Source organism: Lathamus discolor, chromosome 10 (genome assembly GCF_037157495.1).
Source record: "Lathamus discolor isolate bLatDis1 chromosome 10, bLatDis1.hap1, whole genome shotgun sequence".
Taxonomy (NCBI): Eukaryota; Metazoa; Chordata; class Aves; order Psittaciformes; family Psittacidae; genus Lathamus; species Lathamus discolor.
Window position 1 is genome coordinate 11,871,855 of NC_088893.1, and position 21,649 is coordinate 11,893,503.

The following is a 21,649-nucleotide window of genomic DNA, read 5'->3' on the forward strand; positions in this document are numbered from 1 at the left end:
ACCACTTTTCCACACACTGTACACACAAACGACAACCCATGCTCAGGCTGTGCATCGTTGCAGACCGTAGCTCACATCTGCCTGAGACATAACTTCAAGACTGAGAAATTACTCCGCAGCATTAAATATCATTCTTTTATATTCCTTAATATGAAAATAAAATGGGCATTTTGATTAACTTAACTGTTGAAATAATTACAGTCTGTTTAGCACACTTGAGTTACGGGTACAACTGAACATCTATTTGCTGCTATCAAAGTAAGCAATGTTACAAGTTGATGCTGAATTTCCCAGTTCCGTCAGTTGAGTGAGGAGGGAGAAAAACCACAATACACTCAAAATAAGGCAGTCCTTCACAATAAATGAGACATGCAGCTCAAGGAAGGGAAATCCTCACTTCAGAGGCCAGAAACAGCTTCTCAGACAGGAAGGACCTCCTTCCCAACATTATCCTCCTCAGCTCAGTGTCTCCAGGCTTGTTCACAGCATTCCTGGAGCACCTGGGACACACATTAACAAGCAAGTAGGTGATTTATTAACTTCTTCCATCCAGAAACAGAAAAATACCTTTAATCATGAGGAAGCAATGCAGGAATAAAGGTTATATGGGTTGTTTGCAGGCACACTGGAAAGGCACACAGCAAGGCTTGCCCTGCAGTGGGAAATGCTGCTTGGAGGGGCAAGGTGGGAAGAAAAGTGCTTGACGCCCATGGGGTAGACAAGGAGGCCGTCCTAGTGGGAGCAGTGACATCCTGATGTCCGGGCACCTCTCTGCTTCTCAGTGGCTCTGGCTCTGCCCCTCCATGAATTGCAACACACGGCGAGAAACACGTTCCCTGGGAAGTGTTTCACTAGAGGGGCTGTTATCTCAAAGACATTGCAGCAAATGAACTTCTGCTGCTCTCCCCCTCTGGAAAAGCAGACAGGCTGCTGCTGCCTGCTAGCACAGAACAGTAAGCACTCCTCACAGGGTTACTACAGCCAAACCTCATCAGTTAACTCCCTGCTATCAGCTCTGCCAGAGCCTGGTGTGGGTCTGGCATGTCTCCAGCCCCTGAGGTGCACCCTGACATTTTTGTGACCAGTAGTTTCAGCAGAACACTGGGTTTGAGCAGCTGGAGAGCAGGAGCAGAACAGGTAATACAGCTTCCGAGTGATTAATTCAGCACGTAAATAGAGCAGCAGTTAGCAGGTACATGCTGCTGTCCCTTCTAGTCTGCCCCGACACTGGTCTCCAGGCTCTGCAACAGGTAAGAGAGGCATTTCTGGGTGCAAGCTGTGGGGAGGGGACTCTTGGCTGTGCGGGGGGTAGGATATTAATTTGGAGTTTTTCTCATTATTATTGGGTCAATAGAGCCACCAGGGTGACAGAACAGCTCTGGCAGCAGTGGGAGGAAAGGTAAAGAGGAGAGGTAGAGAAACCCATGTTGCGGAGGCTGGAAAATTAAAAGGTAAATGGGGTATGTCAGTAAATGAGGATCAAGGCAAATTTGTGGCATTCTGAAGTGTATGTAAGGGAACAGAGTCAGAAGCAAAAATTAGTTTAAATAGAATGAGAGATAAAGCAATAAAATCAACAATCAAAGTGTCTCCCCTGCCCTGCCTTTAGCAGGACACCTATCACACCAAAGGAAGTACCCAGCAGCAATAGCAGGGCCCCTCTGAGGCTCAGGTTCGTTTCAAGGAGGGAGGTCCTGGGATGGCTCCTAAGATGGTCACACTTAGAGAAACTGCTTGTTTCAGAATACACACCATCCCCGTATAAATGAGTACAAAACCAGCATCTTGCTTTACACGATCTCCTTAAATCATATTTTGTATTTTTCCTATTATATCATGCTGCTGGGAGGTTTGAGAATAAAAACTCTTGAAGGCATTATCTATTTGACTAAGCAGCCACAGAACTGCTTTGGCCTGTACTTTTTAAGAAGTAAAATAGTTCCTCAAAGGTATAAAAATAATATAATCAGGCATCAGCACCATGCAAGGAAATTTTACCCAAGGAGCTAAAAAAGCCTGGAGGCAGACACAACTCCCTGCCTGCCGCTGGACCTGCTGAATTCACTGGCCAAGGGAAGTTAGCACTGGCGGAGCAGAGCTGGGCATCACCACAGCTCATGTACCACCTCAGATCCCAGCTGCTGAATGGGTCACGCTGGAAATGCTTGGGGGGGGAAGTGACCACATTTGCTTCTTCATTTCAAAATGAATCTGCTGACAGAGACAAAAAAAGGAGAGGGCTGCCATGAAGAGAGGAATGCTGCTGTCCCTCAGCTGCACCCACTATCTCCTCACTTCTGAAATGATGCATTTTGTTCCAAAAACCAGACACCAGCAGTGGGAATGTATCAGGCTTTGAAAAGCACTGCACAGATTTGGGGGTGGGAGGGGAAGCAACAATAAAAACTTGTTATAAACCAAGGCAAAAACATCACTGAACTAAGAGTCGCCAGCAGGTCGAGCTTTAACTAGTTTTAACGAAGCACATTGAAGCAGTGGGGTTGTTTCCAAACTGTTTTCAAATCCTAGTTTAGAGCAAGGGCTCAGAGGTTTCACAGTAGAGAGGGCTTTCTCTTGTTTCTAATAAAAATTCCCGTCTGCCTCATGGGTGTGATCCCAAATAAGGGCAAACAGAAAAAGGGGAACCATCATTGCCTTTAACACGATCAATACAACTGCCAAAACCCAGCATGTATTTAATAAATGCAATGTAGAGAGGTTTATTTGACCTTCTGTTCACAAAATAATTTTATTATATGTATGAAAGCAGCATACAGGCAATAAAATTATGAAAACATTCACAATACATAAATACACAGACCTGATGCAGGATGTATATCGTTCATTAGACTTTATGGGGTTTTTTCCTCTCAGTTCTCTTTTCCTGACAACACTTTTTTTTATATATATATGTTATGAAAAAGTTGCTCCAAAGGGTATTTTCTCCCATTCAGAAAACAAATAGCTTTCTTTGAATGCTGCTGAATATTAATACCCAATGTTCCTGTTGCTAATGTTCACTGATTGCTTTTGGCATTGCAAAGGGAAAGCAGCAGGGAAGGACAACGGAAAAGTAGCAGGTTTTCTGAATTAAACATTGGCAACTTTTTTGGAGCTCACAGGATGTGTTTGAGGTGGGGGCTGCAGTTCCATCCGTATTTAGAAATGTCTTAATCCAAAATGGTAATGAGGCACTAATCCTTATTGAATGGACTATTGACATGGCAATTACTAAAATGTAATGTCCTCCTAGTATCCAAAGTAAAGCACTAGGTACCTCACTTTTTAATTCTGATACAGTAGCAGACAGACAGCATGATCCCGGTGGTACTGCAGAAATACAGATGATAATGAGGTTTGGGCATCTTTACTACCATTATAACCAATTGTGTTTGTTCAGAAAAGATATCCAAGACTTGAAATAAGAAAAGTCTGAGAAAGCTGTTTATCTTACATAAATACAAAACATTATATACTAAGAATTGTTATCTAAGAAGCTTTTCTTCTCAAATGGAATTCTTCTTAAGGTTGTAGTCATATTTAAGGTATTTACAGCTCCACAAACTCGACATTCTAGCAAAGTCTTTGTAACATGAAACTTTTGAAAAATAAATAGCAGCAATTTTTTTTTCTTTTTATTTCTGTAAGGGAAGAGAATTCACAACTCAGCCAACGCCGGTCCTATCTTTTGAAAGAAATCCCACTTAAAATTAAAAAGAAAAGCCCACAGGCAAATGAACTCAACACAGCATCAGTTTTGTTCATTCCTTCATTTCTCGGTGAGCTTCTTAACATTCCTTCATTAACCCTCATTGGCCCTCCAGACTACCAAAGCTTGTAATAAAGTGCTGACTGGTTGACTGGTCAAAATGCAGTTATGACACTCCAAAAATATCCCATTATTTAGACATTTTAAATAACATAAATAAAGTTAGATCTGTTGTAACATATGAAAAATATCAATTTAAAACAATAAATAAATAAAACCAGTATCAACATATGACCTCCCAAAGCTTTAAAAATAACCATTCTTGTTATAAGGCTCAATTATATTTTAGAAATAATTTTAAGAAGGCATCTACCTACTTTTACAATCCCTCAGTCTTTAATTATGACCTGTTCACACCCACTATCACAAGACACAGCAATCTTTTAACTTCTAGTAAACATTAATCTTTAAATACTTAACAGTTATCTTTTGCCTCATTTTAAGCTAAAATTGGTTTCTCTGTGTAGAGAAGAAGAAATATTTTCTCTGTCACTGCACTGTATCTAAATTTGTATATTTTCTTTAGTACAAACAGTACAATTATGTAATTTTTTTTACCAATTTTCAGTTATTTTTCCTGTTTGTTGTTTAAAACGTTAAATTTGCTTTGAATGACATGAAAATTAATTCTGGGCTTGGTGTAAATGTGTATTTCTCCCTAGAGCTTAGTTTCTTGCCAAAAAATCTTGGCTTTTGGGGGGGATTTTTTAAGATTATTACAATACACGCTATTGGGTCTTGCTGAGTAAAGCTTACTGTTCAGGTTTTATGCTGCCCATTTTGTGTAATGGGATTGATCTTTTCCAAAGAAACATCAGCTTCATAATCCAAGATACCCGACAGTGCTGGAGACATTTTCTCCAAGGTCTTAGATAGTTCACCCTCTTCTTCCTTTTTGAGAGGTTCTTCTTCCGGACAGATAATTGCATGTGGAATCAGATAAACTAGATTAGACTCTTTGGGGCTGGACCCTTTGGGCTCATGTTGGCTCGAAAAAACAACTGCTCCATTATTGTTAATACTAACAGTCTCTATAGCATTGCCGGACAGAGGGCAGAGCCTGTAGCATCCCAGCAGGGTCGAAAATGCCTTGCGGAAATCAGCATTGAAGGCATAAATGATAGGGTTGAGGGAAGAATTAGCCCATCCAAACCAAACAAAAACATCAAAAGTGGTGGAATTGATGCAGAAGGCTTCAGCTCCCTTGGATGGTTCGGTAGGCTCACAAAAGGGAATCATGCAGTTCAATACAAAAAATGGCAACCAGCAACACACAAACACCCCCATGATCACTGACAAAGTCTTTAAAACCTTTGTTTCCCTCTTGAAGGACATTTTGAAGTTGCTTTCTGGTTGATGGCAGTCCATACTGCTTCTGTTGCCACTCGTGGTATGGCAGTTCTTGGCATGCACTGCTGCTCTCTCCAAAGCTGAGATGCGTCGTATTTGCTTCTGAGCAATCCGGTATATCCTTGTGTAAGTTACTATCATGATGGCCACAGGTATATAGAAGCTAATTAGAGAAGAGGAGATGGCATACATCCTGTTTAGGCTAGAATCACAGTTGTCCATGCCTTCATCTTCTAAGCTGGAATTTAGGTCCAAAACACTTGTGGTTGTAGCCTTGTGCCAGTTCAGCTGCACAGGGATGAAGGAAATCAACACGGACAAAGTCCACGCCACGCTGATCAGGATGAAGGCTGCCTTGGGGGTCATTTTCCTCTCGTACCTAAATGGGCTGGAGATGGCCCAATATCTGTCCACACTAATGACGCAGAGATTTAAGATGGAGGCTGTTGAGCACATAATATCAAAGGCCACCCAGATGTTGCAAAATGAACCAAAAGGCCAGAAACCAGCAATCTCAGCCACAGCTTTCCAAGGCATGACCAAAACTGCCACTAAGAGATCTGACACGGCCAAGGAGATGACAAAGAAGTTGGTCACCTTGGACCTGAGGTGGCGAAACCTAATGACAGCTGCACACACCAGTGTGTTTCCCAGCAATGTGGAGAGGATCAGTAGCGAGAGGAAGCAGCCTGTGAGGATTCGAAAGGAAGAGTCCCTTTCCACCAGCAACCCTTCCCCGTCCATAGTGGTGTTGTTCCAAGTCATAGTTTCTCCTGAGTGAAAATTATACCATGATTTTCATGATGACATCAGCTCCTCTCCTTGCAGAGATCAGAGATATCAGACGTCCATTAAATTACTCATCAACAAACAGACCAAAGGTCCTTTTTGTGGTCCCTTCACCCTCAGATGGACTGCACTCACTTTGAGTCACCCTGAACAACACTGAAATTTCTGTGAGCAGGAGTTCAAAATGCACAAATACAGTCCACCCTACAGACAGATTTGTTTAAGCAATCCCTTCAGAAACACAGTGCACCACCCCAGCATGAAGCAGCCTACTTCAGACAGCTCACCTGCAAATGTTCTGCTGCTGTCCTCTGCAAATACACCCCACACACACAGAAGCAATCACTTTTCCACGCTTGCATATATTCCCACGAACATAGGCTATCGATCGAGTGTTTCCAGTGTCCACTGCACTAGCCCTTCATATTTACTGGAGCATATTATATGAGATGCTTTTTCTATATCTTCCTAAATGTCTCACTGATGAAACACTCCATCCTTCCTCCCAGTACACTCCTGTGACAAAATGCATCAGTTCACTGTTTCTGGGCAGCTCAGAAAGCAAATCTTCACTTTGTTTCAAACTGTTTTACACTTCCAAGGCAAAGAAAGTAAACATACAGGAGGTGTGTTTTAAAGGTTTTCAGTAAGCAGTAGCTCAGGTTATTTAGTTTTATTTAAATGAGAAATGCTGGCTCCTACCTTTCACCTCTGACTCTGTTTGTTCTGGGGTGCAGGGCTGTCTCTCCTCTTTTAGTTTTGGAATTGCATAGCAAATCTTATACACAAAACTAACACAGAAGCACTGCATTGCATCAGGTGCATGTGGGGGGTGAGGGGGTGGTGTCCCTGAAAGTGCAGATTGGCAGTGGAGAAGTAAAACCGGGAGCCAGCAGAGCTGGACCATGAGGAGTTAGTTTTCAGGACAGCAGCAGGTCTGTGCTGTTGGACCCTGCGTGACGGACCCCATCGGCGTGTGTCCAGTCACCTCCATCCCTCGGCCCCTGCCCATCACTCTGCAAACTCTGTTGTCCGGATCAGTCCTAGTCGCACTTTGTACATCCCGTCGAAGCGGCAAGTCGGGGAAAATCATTCCAGGCAAAAGGCACGGTATTCCCAACACTGGCCAGGGCCGAGTACCAGTTCTTTCCTCTGTCGTTCAGTGGAAGGAGAAACAAGAGCGAAAGGAGAAGCGGACTGAGCTCCCCTCTGCCACGGCGCGGGCTGCGGGCTCCTCTTCCAGCGGGAACAATTCGCTTTAACACTCCGGTGCCCGGTTATAGCTCTCCACAACTGTCCCGGAATAATCCCATCTCCTGCTCTGCGGGGCTGCGCTCCGGGAATCGGGTCCGGTTTTTACCATGCTTTTTCCGTCTCAGCAAGGCGCAGGCGGGGGCAGCTCCTCACGCTCTCCCGCAGCCCGCCCCGGGCCGCGCATCCCCGGTGCCGGGGGGGCCCGACGGCGAAGGCTTCCTCCTGCCCGGGGCAGGGCTCGGCAGCATCGCCCCTCCAGGAAAGGTCTATCCGCCCGGCGTGTCCTTCCTAAGGGATTAAGAAAGGGAAAGACAGACATGGAAGCGTGCAGCGGGCAAAAAGCAACGCCCCTTCACCTCCTCTAACATCTTCATTCGGGCACAGCTTCTTCTAGGCAGCCTCTCCCAGGTTTTCTGCCTTTCCGGTGAAAAACGTCCCTGCCGGCCAGGCAGCCGGGGCGAGAGCCGCAGCCGGGCTCCCGGCAAGGCTCTCCCGGAGTTTAAGGCAAACGGGATTACTTTTTCCCGTCCCAACGTCCGGGACTCCGCGGCGCTGCCGATGCCTGGGCGCTGCGAGCCTGATGAGCTCAGTCAGTTGATGCGGAAAGTAAGTACCGGCACCTAACTTCTGGCTGGGCGATGCTCAGGAGGCGGGACGCGGCTTCCCTGACACCCCGGGGAGCAGCGCTACCCCGGGGCACCCTCGGGAAGGAGGGGGGGTAGGGGGGTGGGGGGCTAGGACCCCTCCCGCAGCGGCAGGGAAGAGGCGGCGAGCGCGGCGGTACTCACGGGCGCGGCGGGGCGGGCAGGGCCGGGCTGGCGGCGGGATCCGAGGCTCCGCGCTGCTCCGCGCCGCCCCTCCACCGCCTTGGCGCAGCCCCGCACAGCCCCCGCGCCCCCGCCGCTCCCAGCGCAGCCGCGGCCACCGGGCTCCCTCTCCTGGGCGGCCGCGGCCCCGCGCCCCGCCGCGCCAACCGGCGGAGCAGCCCCAGAGCCGGGGTTGGTGACAGCGGCGAAGGGCATCGCTGTCCGGGCGTGCAGGCAGGGAAGGAACGGGGAAACAGTCACATGCGGCTGCCTGGCTTGTTCCAGATCGGGCGAGCGGACAGCGGCTACCCCCTGATGGCAACGCGGGGTTTGGGGCAGCTGGCTCTGTGTCTGCAGAGAAAACGGTTCAATAAACCGCCGTCCTTGCGCGCAAAAACCTGCCACGCTTGTTCCACCCGTGTTTTCTGCTTTGGAAAAAGCCTGCTGGCTCGGTATTAAGCGCCGAAACCAGAGAGGTTATCCTCAAATCCCTTCTCTCCCCAAAAGGGTTTTCTCTTTCTTACTTCAGCCACAACAGGCAAGGACAGGTGAACATGCCAATTTGTAAGTTGCTACACTTGCATTGGCATTTTGCTAAAAAAAAAGGGGGGGGGGGGGGAATGAAGATAAAAGACATCATAGGGAGGTTAAAAACCTCCTAGAAGAGCAACTGACCTGTCAAGATTAATTTCATGGTGTTTGGCATTACTGAAGTTGCTTTTGTGCCTTCTGTATTTTTTCATAGTACCACTTAAAGCAGACACAGCACTAAGCTAACCCTGACTAGCTAACACTTATTCTCCTTTCCCCCTCTCATTCTCTTTTTTCTTCTTTTTAACTGCTTCTCAGCAAGTTCTCATTCCCCCCTTCTTATCATCCTGTTCTTTAACCATCTTTGAACCCCAGACGAGGGGGAAAATAGACAAGGAAATGATTCCTGAACTGTTTTGTAATAGAGATACCTAATGAAACTCCCTGTGAGTTTTCTTTTTCTGTTTTCAAGATTTCTTTCTTTCTCTCTGTTCTCCTTCAAGCACAACGCAGGGGAGGTTTAGTGCGTGATACTTATTTTATGAAAATGTAGCATGCTCCTGGTTTTCGGTAAAAACCTGAGGCTGAGGGGAAAGACCAGGGTAAGAAGTCACTGAGCATATTTTATTTGTAACAACTTCCAGAGGCTCCCACAGCCATCCTGGATTATTCCAGGAGAAATCACAGCTCCAGAGTACACAAATGAAACAGCCTTTGAGGCATACTGGAGAGAAACACCAAGGTACACATTGCAGAGAAGAGAGCAGTCTGCTCTCAAGCTTATTGTCTCATCAAGCAAACTCTTCTTTTCAGCTCATTTTTGCTGAGGAGTAGCCTTTCGCGGGGAAGAGGCTGAATTCAGCATTGGAAGACCTTAATGCTGTTCATGTAAATGAGGGTTTAAAACTCTGATTTGAACCTGACATAAGAAAAAAGCCTTTTAGCCTCCTACTCACAGCAGCCTATGAGAGTCTCACGGTCCTTATCAGTTTGGCAATTCCAGCACCTGGTTCAGAAGTCAGCACCTCTGTCCTGTCTCATCTCTAAGTCTTCATGGCCTGCTCAGGGCTACCCATGAGGTCCAGCTCCACCAAGGCCATATGAGTGCAGCAAAGCCCCTCAAGAGATGCACAGGTTTCAGACAGCAGTGTTTCATGCAGGGCACCCCGCTGTGCTCATTTGCCACTTCAGCTCATTTGTACGCTTTTAAAACTTTCATGACTTAATAGTCATACCCAGGTGAGGAATAAAAGTGAAAGCCATTAAGCTGCTGTGATGATTTAGCTAAATTTAGTGGTGGGATGAGGCAGCCGATTGCCATGGCTCTGGGAGCCAGGTATACAAAGCACAGGGTGAATTTTCCTTTAGCTGCTCTCAGGCTAACCTGCTTCCAGGCAGCACAAGGGTCAGCTCCCGTCCAGGTTGGGACTTGCCTAAAACTGCCTGCAACAGGACAACGGTGCAGGTGTTTCTTGGAGATTCAGAAACATGAGCAGAGTTTGTTTAGTTCTCTCTGGGTACCCACATAAAACAGCTGCTTAACTTTATTTAATGCTTTTCAGTCATTACTGACTGATGCTGGAATCAAAGCAATGCCCAGAAAATGAAAGCTTTTGTGCCTTCATGCCCTGCAAGGCATCTGCTGCTCCCAGGAGACTCTGATTGGAAAAAGTCCTGTTTGGTCTCTGAAGATTTAAAAATATAAATACTCAGTAGCACCTTGATCCAAGTGATCCTCATCCAAACACTAATTAGCTACTGGAAGACAAAGTCAGAGTTGAACAAAGGCCAAATCTTGCATTCAGAGATAAACATGCATTAATCTACAAAACAGCACACATACTAGAGCTGGAGAAAGGCAGCTTAATTTACACAATAATATTATAGTATGTGGATACAAACTGTACTCACATCACTCTCAGGATGACTTTTTGAGGCTGCATGCATAGGATTTATTAAACATGAAATCAGCTGAGGCATGTTAGCAGAAATAATGTCTAAAAGAGCTGTCAGGTGTCTAAATAACTGGTTATAATAATAAGCCAAGATAACTTTAGCCTCAGTTTCACCCTCTCAGAATAATCAACGGTTCCTGGAAATGGAACAACAGCGATGAACTCTCTTAAAGATCAGTAAAGCACACTGGTTAAATTGATATTATCATGCTGGGCATTCCATAGGGAAAACCACAGCAGTGAGTACAAAAGCACAGATCAAAGAGTAGCAGCAGATAAAACTATTACTTTACTGCTAAAATAAAACCATCTCCAAGGATCTCAATCTCATTCTTGAATGATAAAGATATACCAGTGAGGAGAAAGGATCAGTGAGGTAAATGGTTTCTAGTCCCCAAATACTGACAGAAGGCATTCAATATATTCAAGTATTGAATGTGAGTGGGTTTTCTGACTGTACATTATGGGCAAGTCCATCCACAGCTGGACTTTACAGTCTGGGGAATTCAGTAGGGCTGATCTCAAAAAGCACATCAGCGCCCTTGTTAATGTCAACTTCTGAACTATTTCCAGTGGCAACCAGTGCACAAACCATCCCTGTATATCAGGTCACTGGTGAAGTGTGTGCAGAAGTCTGGACACTGACAGGGAAAAGGAAAAAGCCAAACCAGAAACACCATGTATGAAAGTCTGTAAACAACTCATTTGAGGCAGCGAGTTCAGGCAGAGGCAGAGCTGGACACAGAGAGTAATGAAAGTAGGATATAAATAGGAAGGATTTGTTGGGCAGTGCTACTGGTTCCCAGCTGATGCACTGGATGCTCATGAGGCACTGCTGCTCCTCCAGCATCCCCCCCCACCCCCACCCTGGTACATTGGTGCTTGACTATCCGAACACAGCCCCAGCCCCAGCCAGGAGAGCCAGTCTCCATCCCTGGGCTACAGTAGAAGCCTGCAGAAAGGATTTCTGCTCTGCAGGAGATCAGGCAGCACACCCTCAAAGCAGCCTCTTGTCTGCAGGGCTCTGCACATACAAGCTTTAGGAGTGGTGGAAACCCGTAACGTAGTTGTTCATAAAGGGAAAGGAGCAGTGTTCCGCTCCCATCCCCATTCCTGCTCAAAGCCCATTCATGCCCTGCACCCCTTTTCCTCCCTCATCTGTAATCCCTCTATACACTCGCAGTGCAAACCCAGAGCAAAACTGGTTGGTTTCAGCTGTAACCCCCCAGATTTTAAAACAAAATGGGCTATTTTTAGAGAGAAGTGGAAGACAAGACAGAAATACCCAACCTGTGGCTAGGGAGTCAAGCAGAAGCTGTCATCTGAACACACGTCTAATCCCCAGCATCCTGCCACGTAGGAGCCATGGGTAATTTGAGCTCGGTGTGATGCTGCCAGTAACTGTGTTTTTTAACAGACAGAGTTTATGCAGTGATTTTTTAATGGGGTTTTTCCAGTTCCACCCACTAACTCCCATAGGATCGGAGACAGAAAGGTTTTCCACAATGAACACTTGGAGTGACCCTTCCTCTCGCATCTCAAACTGCTCCATCAAGCCAAAGGACATTACTGGATCTTAAATAACCCTGGAAATCGCTCAAACAGGGAAACATAACATCTTCCCCCTCTCCCCCCCTTCTCTTTATGGGATTCCCATCTGCCACAGATATGGGGTAGAAGAGGGATTACTGCCCTGCCAACACTTCCTTCCAGAGTGGGTAGGGAGCCAAACTGCAGAGGATGATGAGAATAAATTATAGCTGAGAGGAGAGGAGTGCTCTAAGGAATGAAAAATGCTTACTGCGACTGCCTCATCCCTGCGGCATGGCAGAACAGTGCCAGAAGATCCACAGCAAACCAACAAGACCCCGCCTTTAAAACTTAATTTAAACCAACAAATACAAAATATCTAAAAATTCCCGATGATTTCACTGATAAATGTAGACATTCATTGCACTGTGGAATTCTATATACTAATCCATGTACATAAAAACCCTACACAGCTGATTGCTGAGGACCTACTACATGAAAGAGCAAATAAACTAGTAAATCAACACAAAACTAACACAGACTGGGCCACTGCCTCCCAATTTATGCTCTATTTCCATATGAACATAATTTTTTAATACTGCATATCTTGCATTATTTCTTTCACTCCACATTGGATGGACATTTTAGGCCCTCAGAAAAAATGAATATATGAATCAAAAGGAAAGTCACAGAAAAAATGACAGCACTTTGAATGTTAAAGACGGCTTTGACATATTAATTAGCATCTCAGAAATGAAATGAAGCCAGTGATACAGAATGATTCATTAGAACAAAATTAATCTGAGAAATCATTAATTCTGAGTGGATGGATAAAAAGATTACAAAGAGATATATCAGTACCAAAACTCTTCACAGATGAGTGCGACAGTGATTTCTAGCAACCATGGATGAGACTGCAGATAATACAGCTTTCTTAGCAGATGGCTTGGTAGGTGGCACTCTTCCCTCCTAAACTGTTATTACAGATTTATTCCTGAGCTGCGTGCCAGCATAAAATGGATCCTTCCCCATATTGCAGCCCAGCCCCTGGTTGATGGATGGAGAGCTTTTTATCTTCTACCAGCAGATTTTTGTGGTGTTCTGGGGCAGGATGTGTGATAATGAAGCTTGTGCTTGATACCTATAGGAGCCCATTTCCCCTAAAGGTTAGAGGAGCAAGTGAGTAGGAATTTGCACTACGGCTGGTTATTAAGTCCACATTACTGCACATCCAACATGGTCAGGCTCCAGAGCCCTTCCATCTGCAGGCTAAAAATCCTGGAATTAAAGATAATTAAACTAATACTTACCAAAAACATGGAAGCTGATACTGCACAGAGCACCACTTCTTGCTCGCAGTGAAGACCAACAGAAGCATTCTGCACCTGCTCCACAGGGAGCCACAGGAGCCAGCTGCTCTGCCACGGATGCTCAGCCAGGGCTCTCTGTAAGGGACACACGCACAGTGCCCACACAGGAATGCAGTGTGTCCCGCTATGGTAGACAGGGTCAACCACCAGTCCAGCAATGACCAGACCACTCCAAATGTCCCAGTTCTGGAGCTCTCCTGTCTCAGGCAGCATTTTCTCCTCTGCAGCTTCCCAGACATCCCTGCTGCTTTTGAGATGTTGCAGCTGCATCAACCAAGGTCTCATCTCCAGGTTCTGGGTTTAACTTGTTCTCCGAGGCAAGATGCTGGTTGTCAAAGTCCTTACCAAATCACACAGTCTGGGCTTGATGGCAGTCAGAAACGTTCCACAAAATTCAATAAAACACTAGAACAATATTCCAAACAAGAATCCACACTAAGGTCTAAACTTTAGGTTGCTTCACTTCTCCTGCCAGAACCTTCAATCAGACTTTTGAAAAACCCAGTGATCTGACTGAATTAATCCAGTCCATGATATGATCCCAAATACACTTTTACCTTCGCTCATCTATTTTCCTGTTCCAGCCTCTATGCCTGTTCCACCACATCAGACAGGACTGTTTCATCCCAGCAACATCGGCAATGTCTCCCTCTTTGCTGCCTGCCTCAATGCCCTTGGCTTCTCCCTGCCCTGTGTTGCAAAGAGTTGTTGCTCTGACAGTCTCTTACAGACAGTACTTTTCCAGGCCGGAAGCATTCCTCGAGTTTCATCATCCATTTCTCAAAATCTGTCTCAAGGTCAGAGGCTTTCCAAGTCAACAAGTGCCTCCTGCTCCCTCCTCACAAAGCTCATGTGCTCAGGGCTGGGCTTAAGTGTGAGTTGAGGCCCACCAACACAGGCATGCAGTGTCTCTTCCTCAGTCCATCAAACCAGTCCCTTCCACTTAGGAGCGGTTAAAATCAGGGATGTCTTGTTCAAGTTATGTTTCAGGAAAGGCTATGGGATCCAATCCTATCTACTTTCTGGTTTCCCTTTTTACCCTGTTCTTTACAGTGGCTGATTTTCTCCTGTGCTTTTCTTAGCACTACTTTCTACACACTTCCCCCAGGTCTTTTAGGTGCTACAGGATGTACAGCTGGAGCAGGATTTTTCCATTGCTTTCTTGCATTTTTCTACATCCAGTGATGACACAATTGGCAGCAGAGCACTGTAGCGTGGTGCATAAGGGGATTTCCCTGAGCTGGGGGAGGAGGTGAGTAGGTTGAGTAGGGACTGAGAGACAGACTACTGGAATTGCATCCTGCCTTCCCTGAGACAGCCCAACAGGCAACAGGACCCATGACACAGAGGATTCCCTAACCCCTCCACCTGAATGAACACAGTGATTTAAGTGATGGGGACAATGCTGACAAGTTCCTGCCTGGCACAGCTGTTGTGTCTCCTCCATGACCACCCCACCATCCCAGGTGCCCTTCCACAATAGGTATGAGGCTCTGCATGTGGAACAAAACAATAACAAGGACAATGGTTCATCCAGCTTGGAGATGTTACTGAGGTTAAGTCAGCCTACACCCTACAAAACTGTTTCCATAAAGAAAGACATGTCACTGACATAGGAGACTCCCTTCTGATGGGAACAGAGACCCAATATGCTCACCAGACTCACTTCTTAGGGGAGTCTTCTGCCTCCCTTAGGCTTGGGTTAAAGACATGAAGAGAAGGATTTCTACCCTGGTATAGCCCTCCAATTATTATCCATTATTGATCTCTCAATGAAGTTGTGAAAGAAGTCTGAGAGCAACCGAGAGACTTGTGATCGGTGGGAATGCCCCCACAAGCTTTCCAGGAATTTCCACCCAGCTTTTAGGAAATTGCATATTGCTTTCTGGGAAATTTTCCCATTGCTTTCTAAGCATTTCTTTCACCTTACTAGAAGTTTACCTTCGCTTTCTAGGAATAGCCAGCTGCTTTCAAGAAATCCCTAACGCTCTTTAGAAATTTCCTTGATGCTTTCTAGCAATTGTGTACTACTTAGAGGAATTCCTTTCTGCATTCCAGGGGCTCCCTTCTGCTCTTTAGAGATTTCCCACAGCTTTCTAGGGACTGTATATTTCTGTCTAGGATTCCTCCATTGCTTCATAGCAATTCCTCCTTATTTCATAAGGAATTCTTTCCAGCTTTCTAGGATTTTGCAGCCAACTTTCTTGGAATTCACATTTTGCTTTCGTGAAGTTCCTCACGCATGCAGATTTCTAGGAATTCAGTTCTGCTTTCTAAGAATATCCTGTAATTTTCTAGGAGTTCCCTGTAGCTTTCTTGGCATTTTGCATGGTTTTCTAGACATTTTCCATACCTTTCTAGGAATTTTCTGCTACTATGAATTTCTCCTTGCTCTCTAGGCATTTCTATCAGCTTTCCAGGTATATCTATCATGTTGTGGCACAGTGTTAAGTGTTGTTCCACACTGTATGTGCCATTGCATGCTATGTCATGTTGTGGCATGCTCTATGCTACACTGAGTTGCCCTGTGGTATCTTGTTTTGCCATATGTTGTGCTGTGATGTCTTGTTCTCATCTGTTTGCTCATGTTGCTCCATGCCTTCCCGTGTTGTTGTGGCATGCACCCGTATGTCACCCTCTGCCTCTACTGTCAGAGGTTATCAAGTGCCATCTTATGTTGCTGCAGGAATAAATATTTGAGAGTGAATGTTTTTTAATCGATCTTTTCAAAAGCCGCTGGAAAGATTCAGGAGGTGAAAGTATCAGAAGTCTGCAACATCTGGTCCCTAGAGGGTGATGAAAAAAATCTGTTAAGCCCGGTTGAAGCAGTTGTGAGATCCGGTGGCTGTTCCCTGTGCCAGGATGGTGCCACACCTCCTATTGCCCCCATACTACAACCATAGCTGCATATTGATGTCTCAGATCAGTTTGCCTCATCAAATGTCTTGTCGCTGACAGCAGTTAGCACAGATGCTTCAGGGCATGAACAATCCCACAAGAGACATTTATAAAATAGCCACATCATAGAGGCAATGGCTTCTTAATTCCCTTTAAAAGCAGGTTTATCCCTTTAAATGTAGCTTTATGTCCCTTCTAAATGCAGATTGTCTCTTCATGTTCATTCCCTTCCAGTCTTATCTGATATAACTATGTATCTAGATAAATAGGAAAATTGGATCTGCATTATTTTAGTTTGACACAGTATATATAGCATGAGTAACCTAAAATTAGGTTCAAATATTGCAGATGGAGTCAAAACCTTTAACAGATTTTGTAAGTAATCCTCTGTTAGCTTATATAAGGGTTTCATTACAATTTCTATTGCCAGAAAGTGTAGTGGTACTTGTCTGTTTGACCAAATTTCCCTAGATAATAGTTTATTCATTATCAGCTAAGACTGAGAAAACAGGGTGGTGGGTTTTGTAATACTGACACAGACTCTCAGAAATCCCTCGCTCATGTACAGAAACAGTCTTTGAACTTAATGGCACTCCCAAATGTACTGACATCCCTTCCAGTCTGGGGTTAGGATTTTCCTCATAAAATTAATTGTACAGTAAGTCAGTAGACCATAGGAAATGCTGTACATAAATGGTTCACCTTGTCCAATATTCTGCTCCTGATAGCAAAACCCAGCACAAAGCCTTCTCAAGCACCTCCCATCAAGTGTGAATGAATAGTTCCCAGAAACGTTGCTGGTTTCTTCTGGCAAACCCCTGATAACAGCCAGCCTGGTGCCAAAGCCAGTTCCTAACATCATCTTCCAGAGCCAGCAAATGAATACACCCCAGTTCCTTGCACTGCACCTTCAGGGCTGTCACCACACATTATTTCCCACCTGCTCTACAACTACTTTTATCATTGGACAGAAAAGCCTTGACATATCCCACGCTTGCCTTTGCTCTCCTTGACTGCAGCTTGTGATACAGGGTAGTGGAAAAACTGGTCCTGCAGTGCCACTTACTGGACTTTTATGTTAATAAAAGGAATGTGCAGCAGCTCTTTGCTTTTCTCAGTTGATTCCCAGTGCCAATTTGAAATGGTAAAAAACATAAAAAGCATTAATGTCCAATGTAAATATTATGAATACAGGAAGTTTTAAGAAAGCAAATACAGTAAAGCTCATTTCTTATATGAGGCAGTAATTGTAGAGGAACAGAAATCCCCCCTTTCTGGTCAGTGTAGGGAAGAATTTGCCTTGTAATAGCCTGAGAATTCTTCCAGCCGGGAACACACAGACAGTTAAATTCATCGTTCAACATATGCAAAGGACTGAATATACATCTGGAGTTTTGCAGGAGTCTTATTAATGTATTCCTCAGGAAAAAAGGCAACTGAAAAGAATGCTTCTATAGGAGCTGGGGTAGGGCTTACATCATTAATCCAGTCACAGCCTTTGCACACATGCTTCCTGTATTAGTATTTTTATATTACCATTAGTACTTGCACTGTAATTTGACCAGCAAGATACCACACTCTGCATGAACCTTAAGAAAACACACCCCTGAGCTTACAAATGGGGCCCTGACCAAGCTGCATGTAATTTCTTGCGTAAAACTATCTGTGTAAGAGTATCTGGGGAGACCAGGACTTACTGAAGCACAAATCTGCAGTATTCAGCTGTAGATCAATATGCTCAAAGCCACCTTCTGGGGTCTGTCCCTCCTGATCTTCCAAGGCAGAGAGCTGGCTGGAGACCACGGCAGCCCCTCCAGCTCATTCACCTGACCTTCCTGCTCATGGAGGGCACTGATGGAATCAGTAACCAGGTTTCATTTCAGAATGGAAGCAGGATTGGGCCAAAACATACACCTGGATCTGGGAGCTGGCACATCCTCTTGGATTCTGCACTTTTTAATACATCTAAAAACATCTTGGCATGAAAATTAGTGCAGAGAAACACACGTAGCCAGAGGTTAGATATTCTTTGCGATAACCCACATTCACCCAGTTGCTTCCAGATTTGTTGTCTGTGAGCAATTGTTGGTTGGCCAGAGCCATATCAAGACTTTTCAGTATTCATGGGAAAAAATCAGATTTGTTTCTCAGCGATGGGAGAAATGACTAGTCTAGTGAAAGAGAAGTTACGTAGCTGTTCAAAACCATCTGCACTGAGTACAGAGCAAGCTATTAACTCAAGGAACGAATGAGTATCTTTCCTTGTAGCTACACAGAGAAAGAATGTAGGTATTAATATATTTACATTAAAGACTCTGCAAGCAGAGTTTCTATTGTGGCGTGCAGAAAAGACCATGTGTGGTTTTAAAGCAGATTAACAAATTAGTCTCTTTGGCATACAAGAATTATTAGAGGCAGAAGACATCAGTCCTCAGAATGTGAACCATATACCACAGCACCAGTTGCACCCACTGACAAATAATTTATTTCCACGCACAACATCCAGCTGTCTCCATTCTCTGAATGTCTTTCACACTCAGCCATTGCAGTGTTTTTAGCAACAAGTGTTAGGGCTGGATACCATCAAAGATGTACCCAGTACTGGATCTGTGAGTAGTCACAGAGACTGGGATCTGCCTGATAAGATTAAAAAGAACTAAATAAACTAGCAGTAAAGAACATAAACTGTGAACAAATTTCGGTGCACAAGAGAAATGCAGTGCAAGGGTATTAGTGCCAGCTTTCACTCTTTCATGATGGAATCTCACCTGGTATATTTGCACCTGCAACTGTCACCTAGGTATCTTTAAGACCTAAGTTGTGGAGCCATGGGGGAATCAGATAGGTGGGCATCTGAGATTTGATGTGTCTGTGTCAGAATGAACGTTGAATCTTAATTTTTCACTGAAAATTATAAACTGAGTAGGGCAGCTAAAAGCTGACAACCAAACCCCAGTGTACACAGTTATATTTTTATGGAATAATAAAAAAAAAAAAACCCAACCAATTTTTCACAGAAGTTGAGTTTTAACAGCAAAGATTTCACCAGTGAGTGTATCTTCATGAACATTTAATACCTGGGGAAGAGTTCTTGATTTTTAATGTAAAATTCCCAGTTAACATCCTGCAACGAGCAGTATCAGGGAGGTCAGAGGTTGCCAGCCCCATATTCAAAGTGTCGAAGAACAGGATTCCTCTGCACGCTGCCACCCCTTCAGGGATGAGACCTGTGGATAGAACAGTGCTGTTACAAATGGAATTTTAACAGAAGACCTTAGAGGAGCTGGGCTGAATTATAGACGGTAGTTGCAGTCAGCCTTTGTCGGTATGTTATTCTGGTCCACAAAAGCGCTAAACTAGCACTGCTTGCAAGCTGCAATTGGGATGCAGTACAGCTGTATTTGAACACATTTCCCTCTATTCCTGAAAGACTCAGCATCAGTTACAGGATAAGACCAGCTCCTGTGTTGCTGATTTATAATGCTATCAGATTTAATGTGCTGATTCTTGGCATGTGTGTTAGGAATGTAATTAATGCCTATGTACACTGGGAAGCTGTGCTTGAGACAGAATAGAAACAGTGCAATTGAGTATCCCTACAGTTTTTATTAAATATCAAATGATTGCACATCACATCTCAAACGGAGAACCTATTGCATACCATGAAGATAAAATATGGATTGACTGTAATTCCTAAAAGGAAAGAAATGCCCTGAAATCCATTCTCAGCTTCCAACAAAATCAAAGACACGTGTTTATCTGACATTTTTAAGGCACTTTACACAAAGTCTGTATAAACCAGAAGGGATTTGACAGGAATGCGTTGCTTTATCTTTTTTTTTTTTTTTTTTTTATCTTTTTTTTTGGGGGGGGGGGGGGGGGAGGGAGTAGAACCTAAGGGGAAATTATTTTTCTCAAGGTTCCTTCACTGGTTTCCTACGAACATTTCCCCCCCCCCGGCTGTTTCCTGCAGTACGTATTAAAGCGGGAATGATGAGAAAGCTCTCCCTGCTGTCCAGCTGCCGTTCTCTGAACCTGCTCTCGCTGTTGCTCGCGGCCCACCTCTCTCTCCCCAGAATCACTTTCCTGTTACCACTCCCGGTAACGGCTCCGGCAGCTTTGCTGTCATAAACTATAACGGCAATTTCAGGCCCTGAGCTGCCTCCCCAGTGCCCAGGGTCGCCGCGGGCGTCTCCGGCAGTAGGTGGAGCGGCCGGAGGCAGCAGGAGGTGATCGGCGACCCCGGCCCGGCTGCATCGGCACCGCCGCTCCCCACTGACCGCCCGGCCGGGCCCTGCCCCGCCGGGGCGGAGCGGAGAGGAGCGGGGCGGCCCAACCACCTCCCTCGGCCTCTCGCCCGCGGTGCCGAGAAAGCCTCTTCCGGGCGGCGGGGCGAGGGGCAGCGCGGAGCCGGCAGCGTGTAGCGGTCGCGGTGAGTACGGGCACCGGGACCGGGCAGGGGCGTCCCCGCTGCTCGGGCTCCCCGAGGGGCTGGGCCGCGGGCCGGGAAGCGGGTGGAGGATCCAGCGCCGGTGCCACCCCCAGTGCCACCCCGGTGCCCTCGGCAGGGGCCCAGCCCCGCACGTCACCCCGGTGCTTTCCCGCAGGCCCAGCCCCGTGTTCCCCGGTCCCTTCTTAGTGCCCGGCTCCGTGTGTCTCCCCATCCCCTCAGTGGGAGCAGAGCGGGTGTCCCAAAGGGTCCCCTCTCTGCCTCCACATTTAGCAGCTTCCCGCTTCCAAAACCTCTCCCGGCCACGAGTGTCCCCTGAGCACGGGCCGTGTGCCGCAGGGTGCTGTGTGGCACCGGCACACATCCCTTGCCTGCAGGAAGCAAACCTCCCTTGCTGGAGGATCGTCCTTTGCAGGGGAGGAACGGCTGCTAATTTGGAGGTCAGACACCTGATAGCCAAAGGCAGGGATTTGAATGAGAAGTTTTTATTTATTGAGTTATAAATAATTAATTGTAATTATAATGGATATCGGGAGAACAGGGGGAGGGGGCAAAGACTGGCTTTGTACCCATGTGCAGTTAAAAAATCACCTGCATGGTTCCTATCAGAGAAATCTACATGAAACTGAAAAGCTGCAGAAGAGGCCATGAGCGTGCCTGAGCAGAGCCAGACAATCCTACTCCAGTTTGCCAGGGGGTATTCAAAAATTAAGGAGCAGAGGCAGGCTTGCAGCAGTCAGGACTGAAATAAAACAAGAGCTTGCACTGACCCATTGTAGCAAAGAAGCTTTATTTCTCATAACGAAGAGGTGAAGCAAACAGGTGACGCGTCTCTGCGATCCACGTCGTGCGATGGGAGAAGAGGTGGGAAATGGAAAGCCAGCGCTGCTGAGCTGGCTGCAGCAGCCTCTAACATCTGGAGGGAGCTTTAATGTGGAAATGATGAA

The 21,649-nt window shown here is 45.7% G+C and overlaps 2 protein-coding genes across 7 annotated transcripts in view; one reads left to right on the top strand and one right to left on the bottom strand.

Annotated features, from left to right (window-relative positions):
* Positions 1-1,159: 1,159 nt before the first annotated feature.
* SFXN1 (sideroflexin 1) overlaps positions 1,160-21,649 on the top strand; it is a 43,357-nt gene continuing 22,867 nt past the window's right edge. For 2 of the 6 annotated variants that reach the window (XM_065690763.1, XM_065690764.1), the window contains exon 1: positions 20,605-20,684. The gene's annotated coding sequence lies outside the window, so the exon portion shown is untranslated. Of the gene's footprint in view, positions 1,251-20,513; positions 20,685-21,649 lie in introns of those variants that run through there. The other 4 variants (XM_065690765.1, XM_065690766.1, XM_065690761.1 and 1 more) reach the window with 4 other exon arrangements.
* On the bottom strand, positions 2,713-6,570 carry DRD1 (dopamine receptor D1). Its single transcript, XM_065690760.1, has one exon. It carries the CDS (start codon positions 5,882-5,884, stop codon positions 4,529-4,531), a length of 1,356 nt encoding a protein of 451 aa, XP_065546832.1. The 5' UTR covers positions 5,885-6,570; the 3' UTR covers positions 2,713-4,528.

What these genes read in the sequence shown, in the direction of transcription:
- DRD1 (XM_065690760.1), bottom strand. Translation starts at nt 5,884, where the DNA reads ATGACTTGGAACAACACCACTATGGACGGGGAAGGGTTGCTGGTGGAA.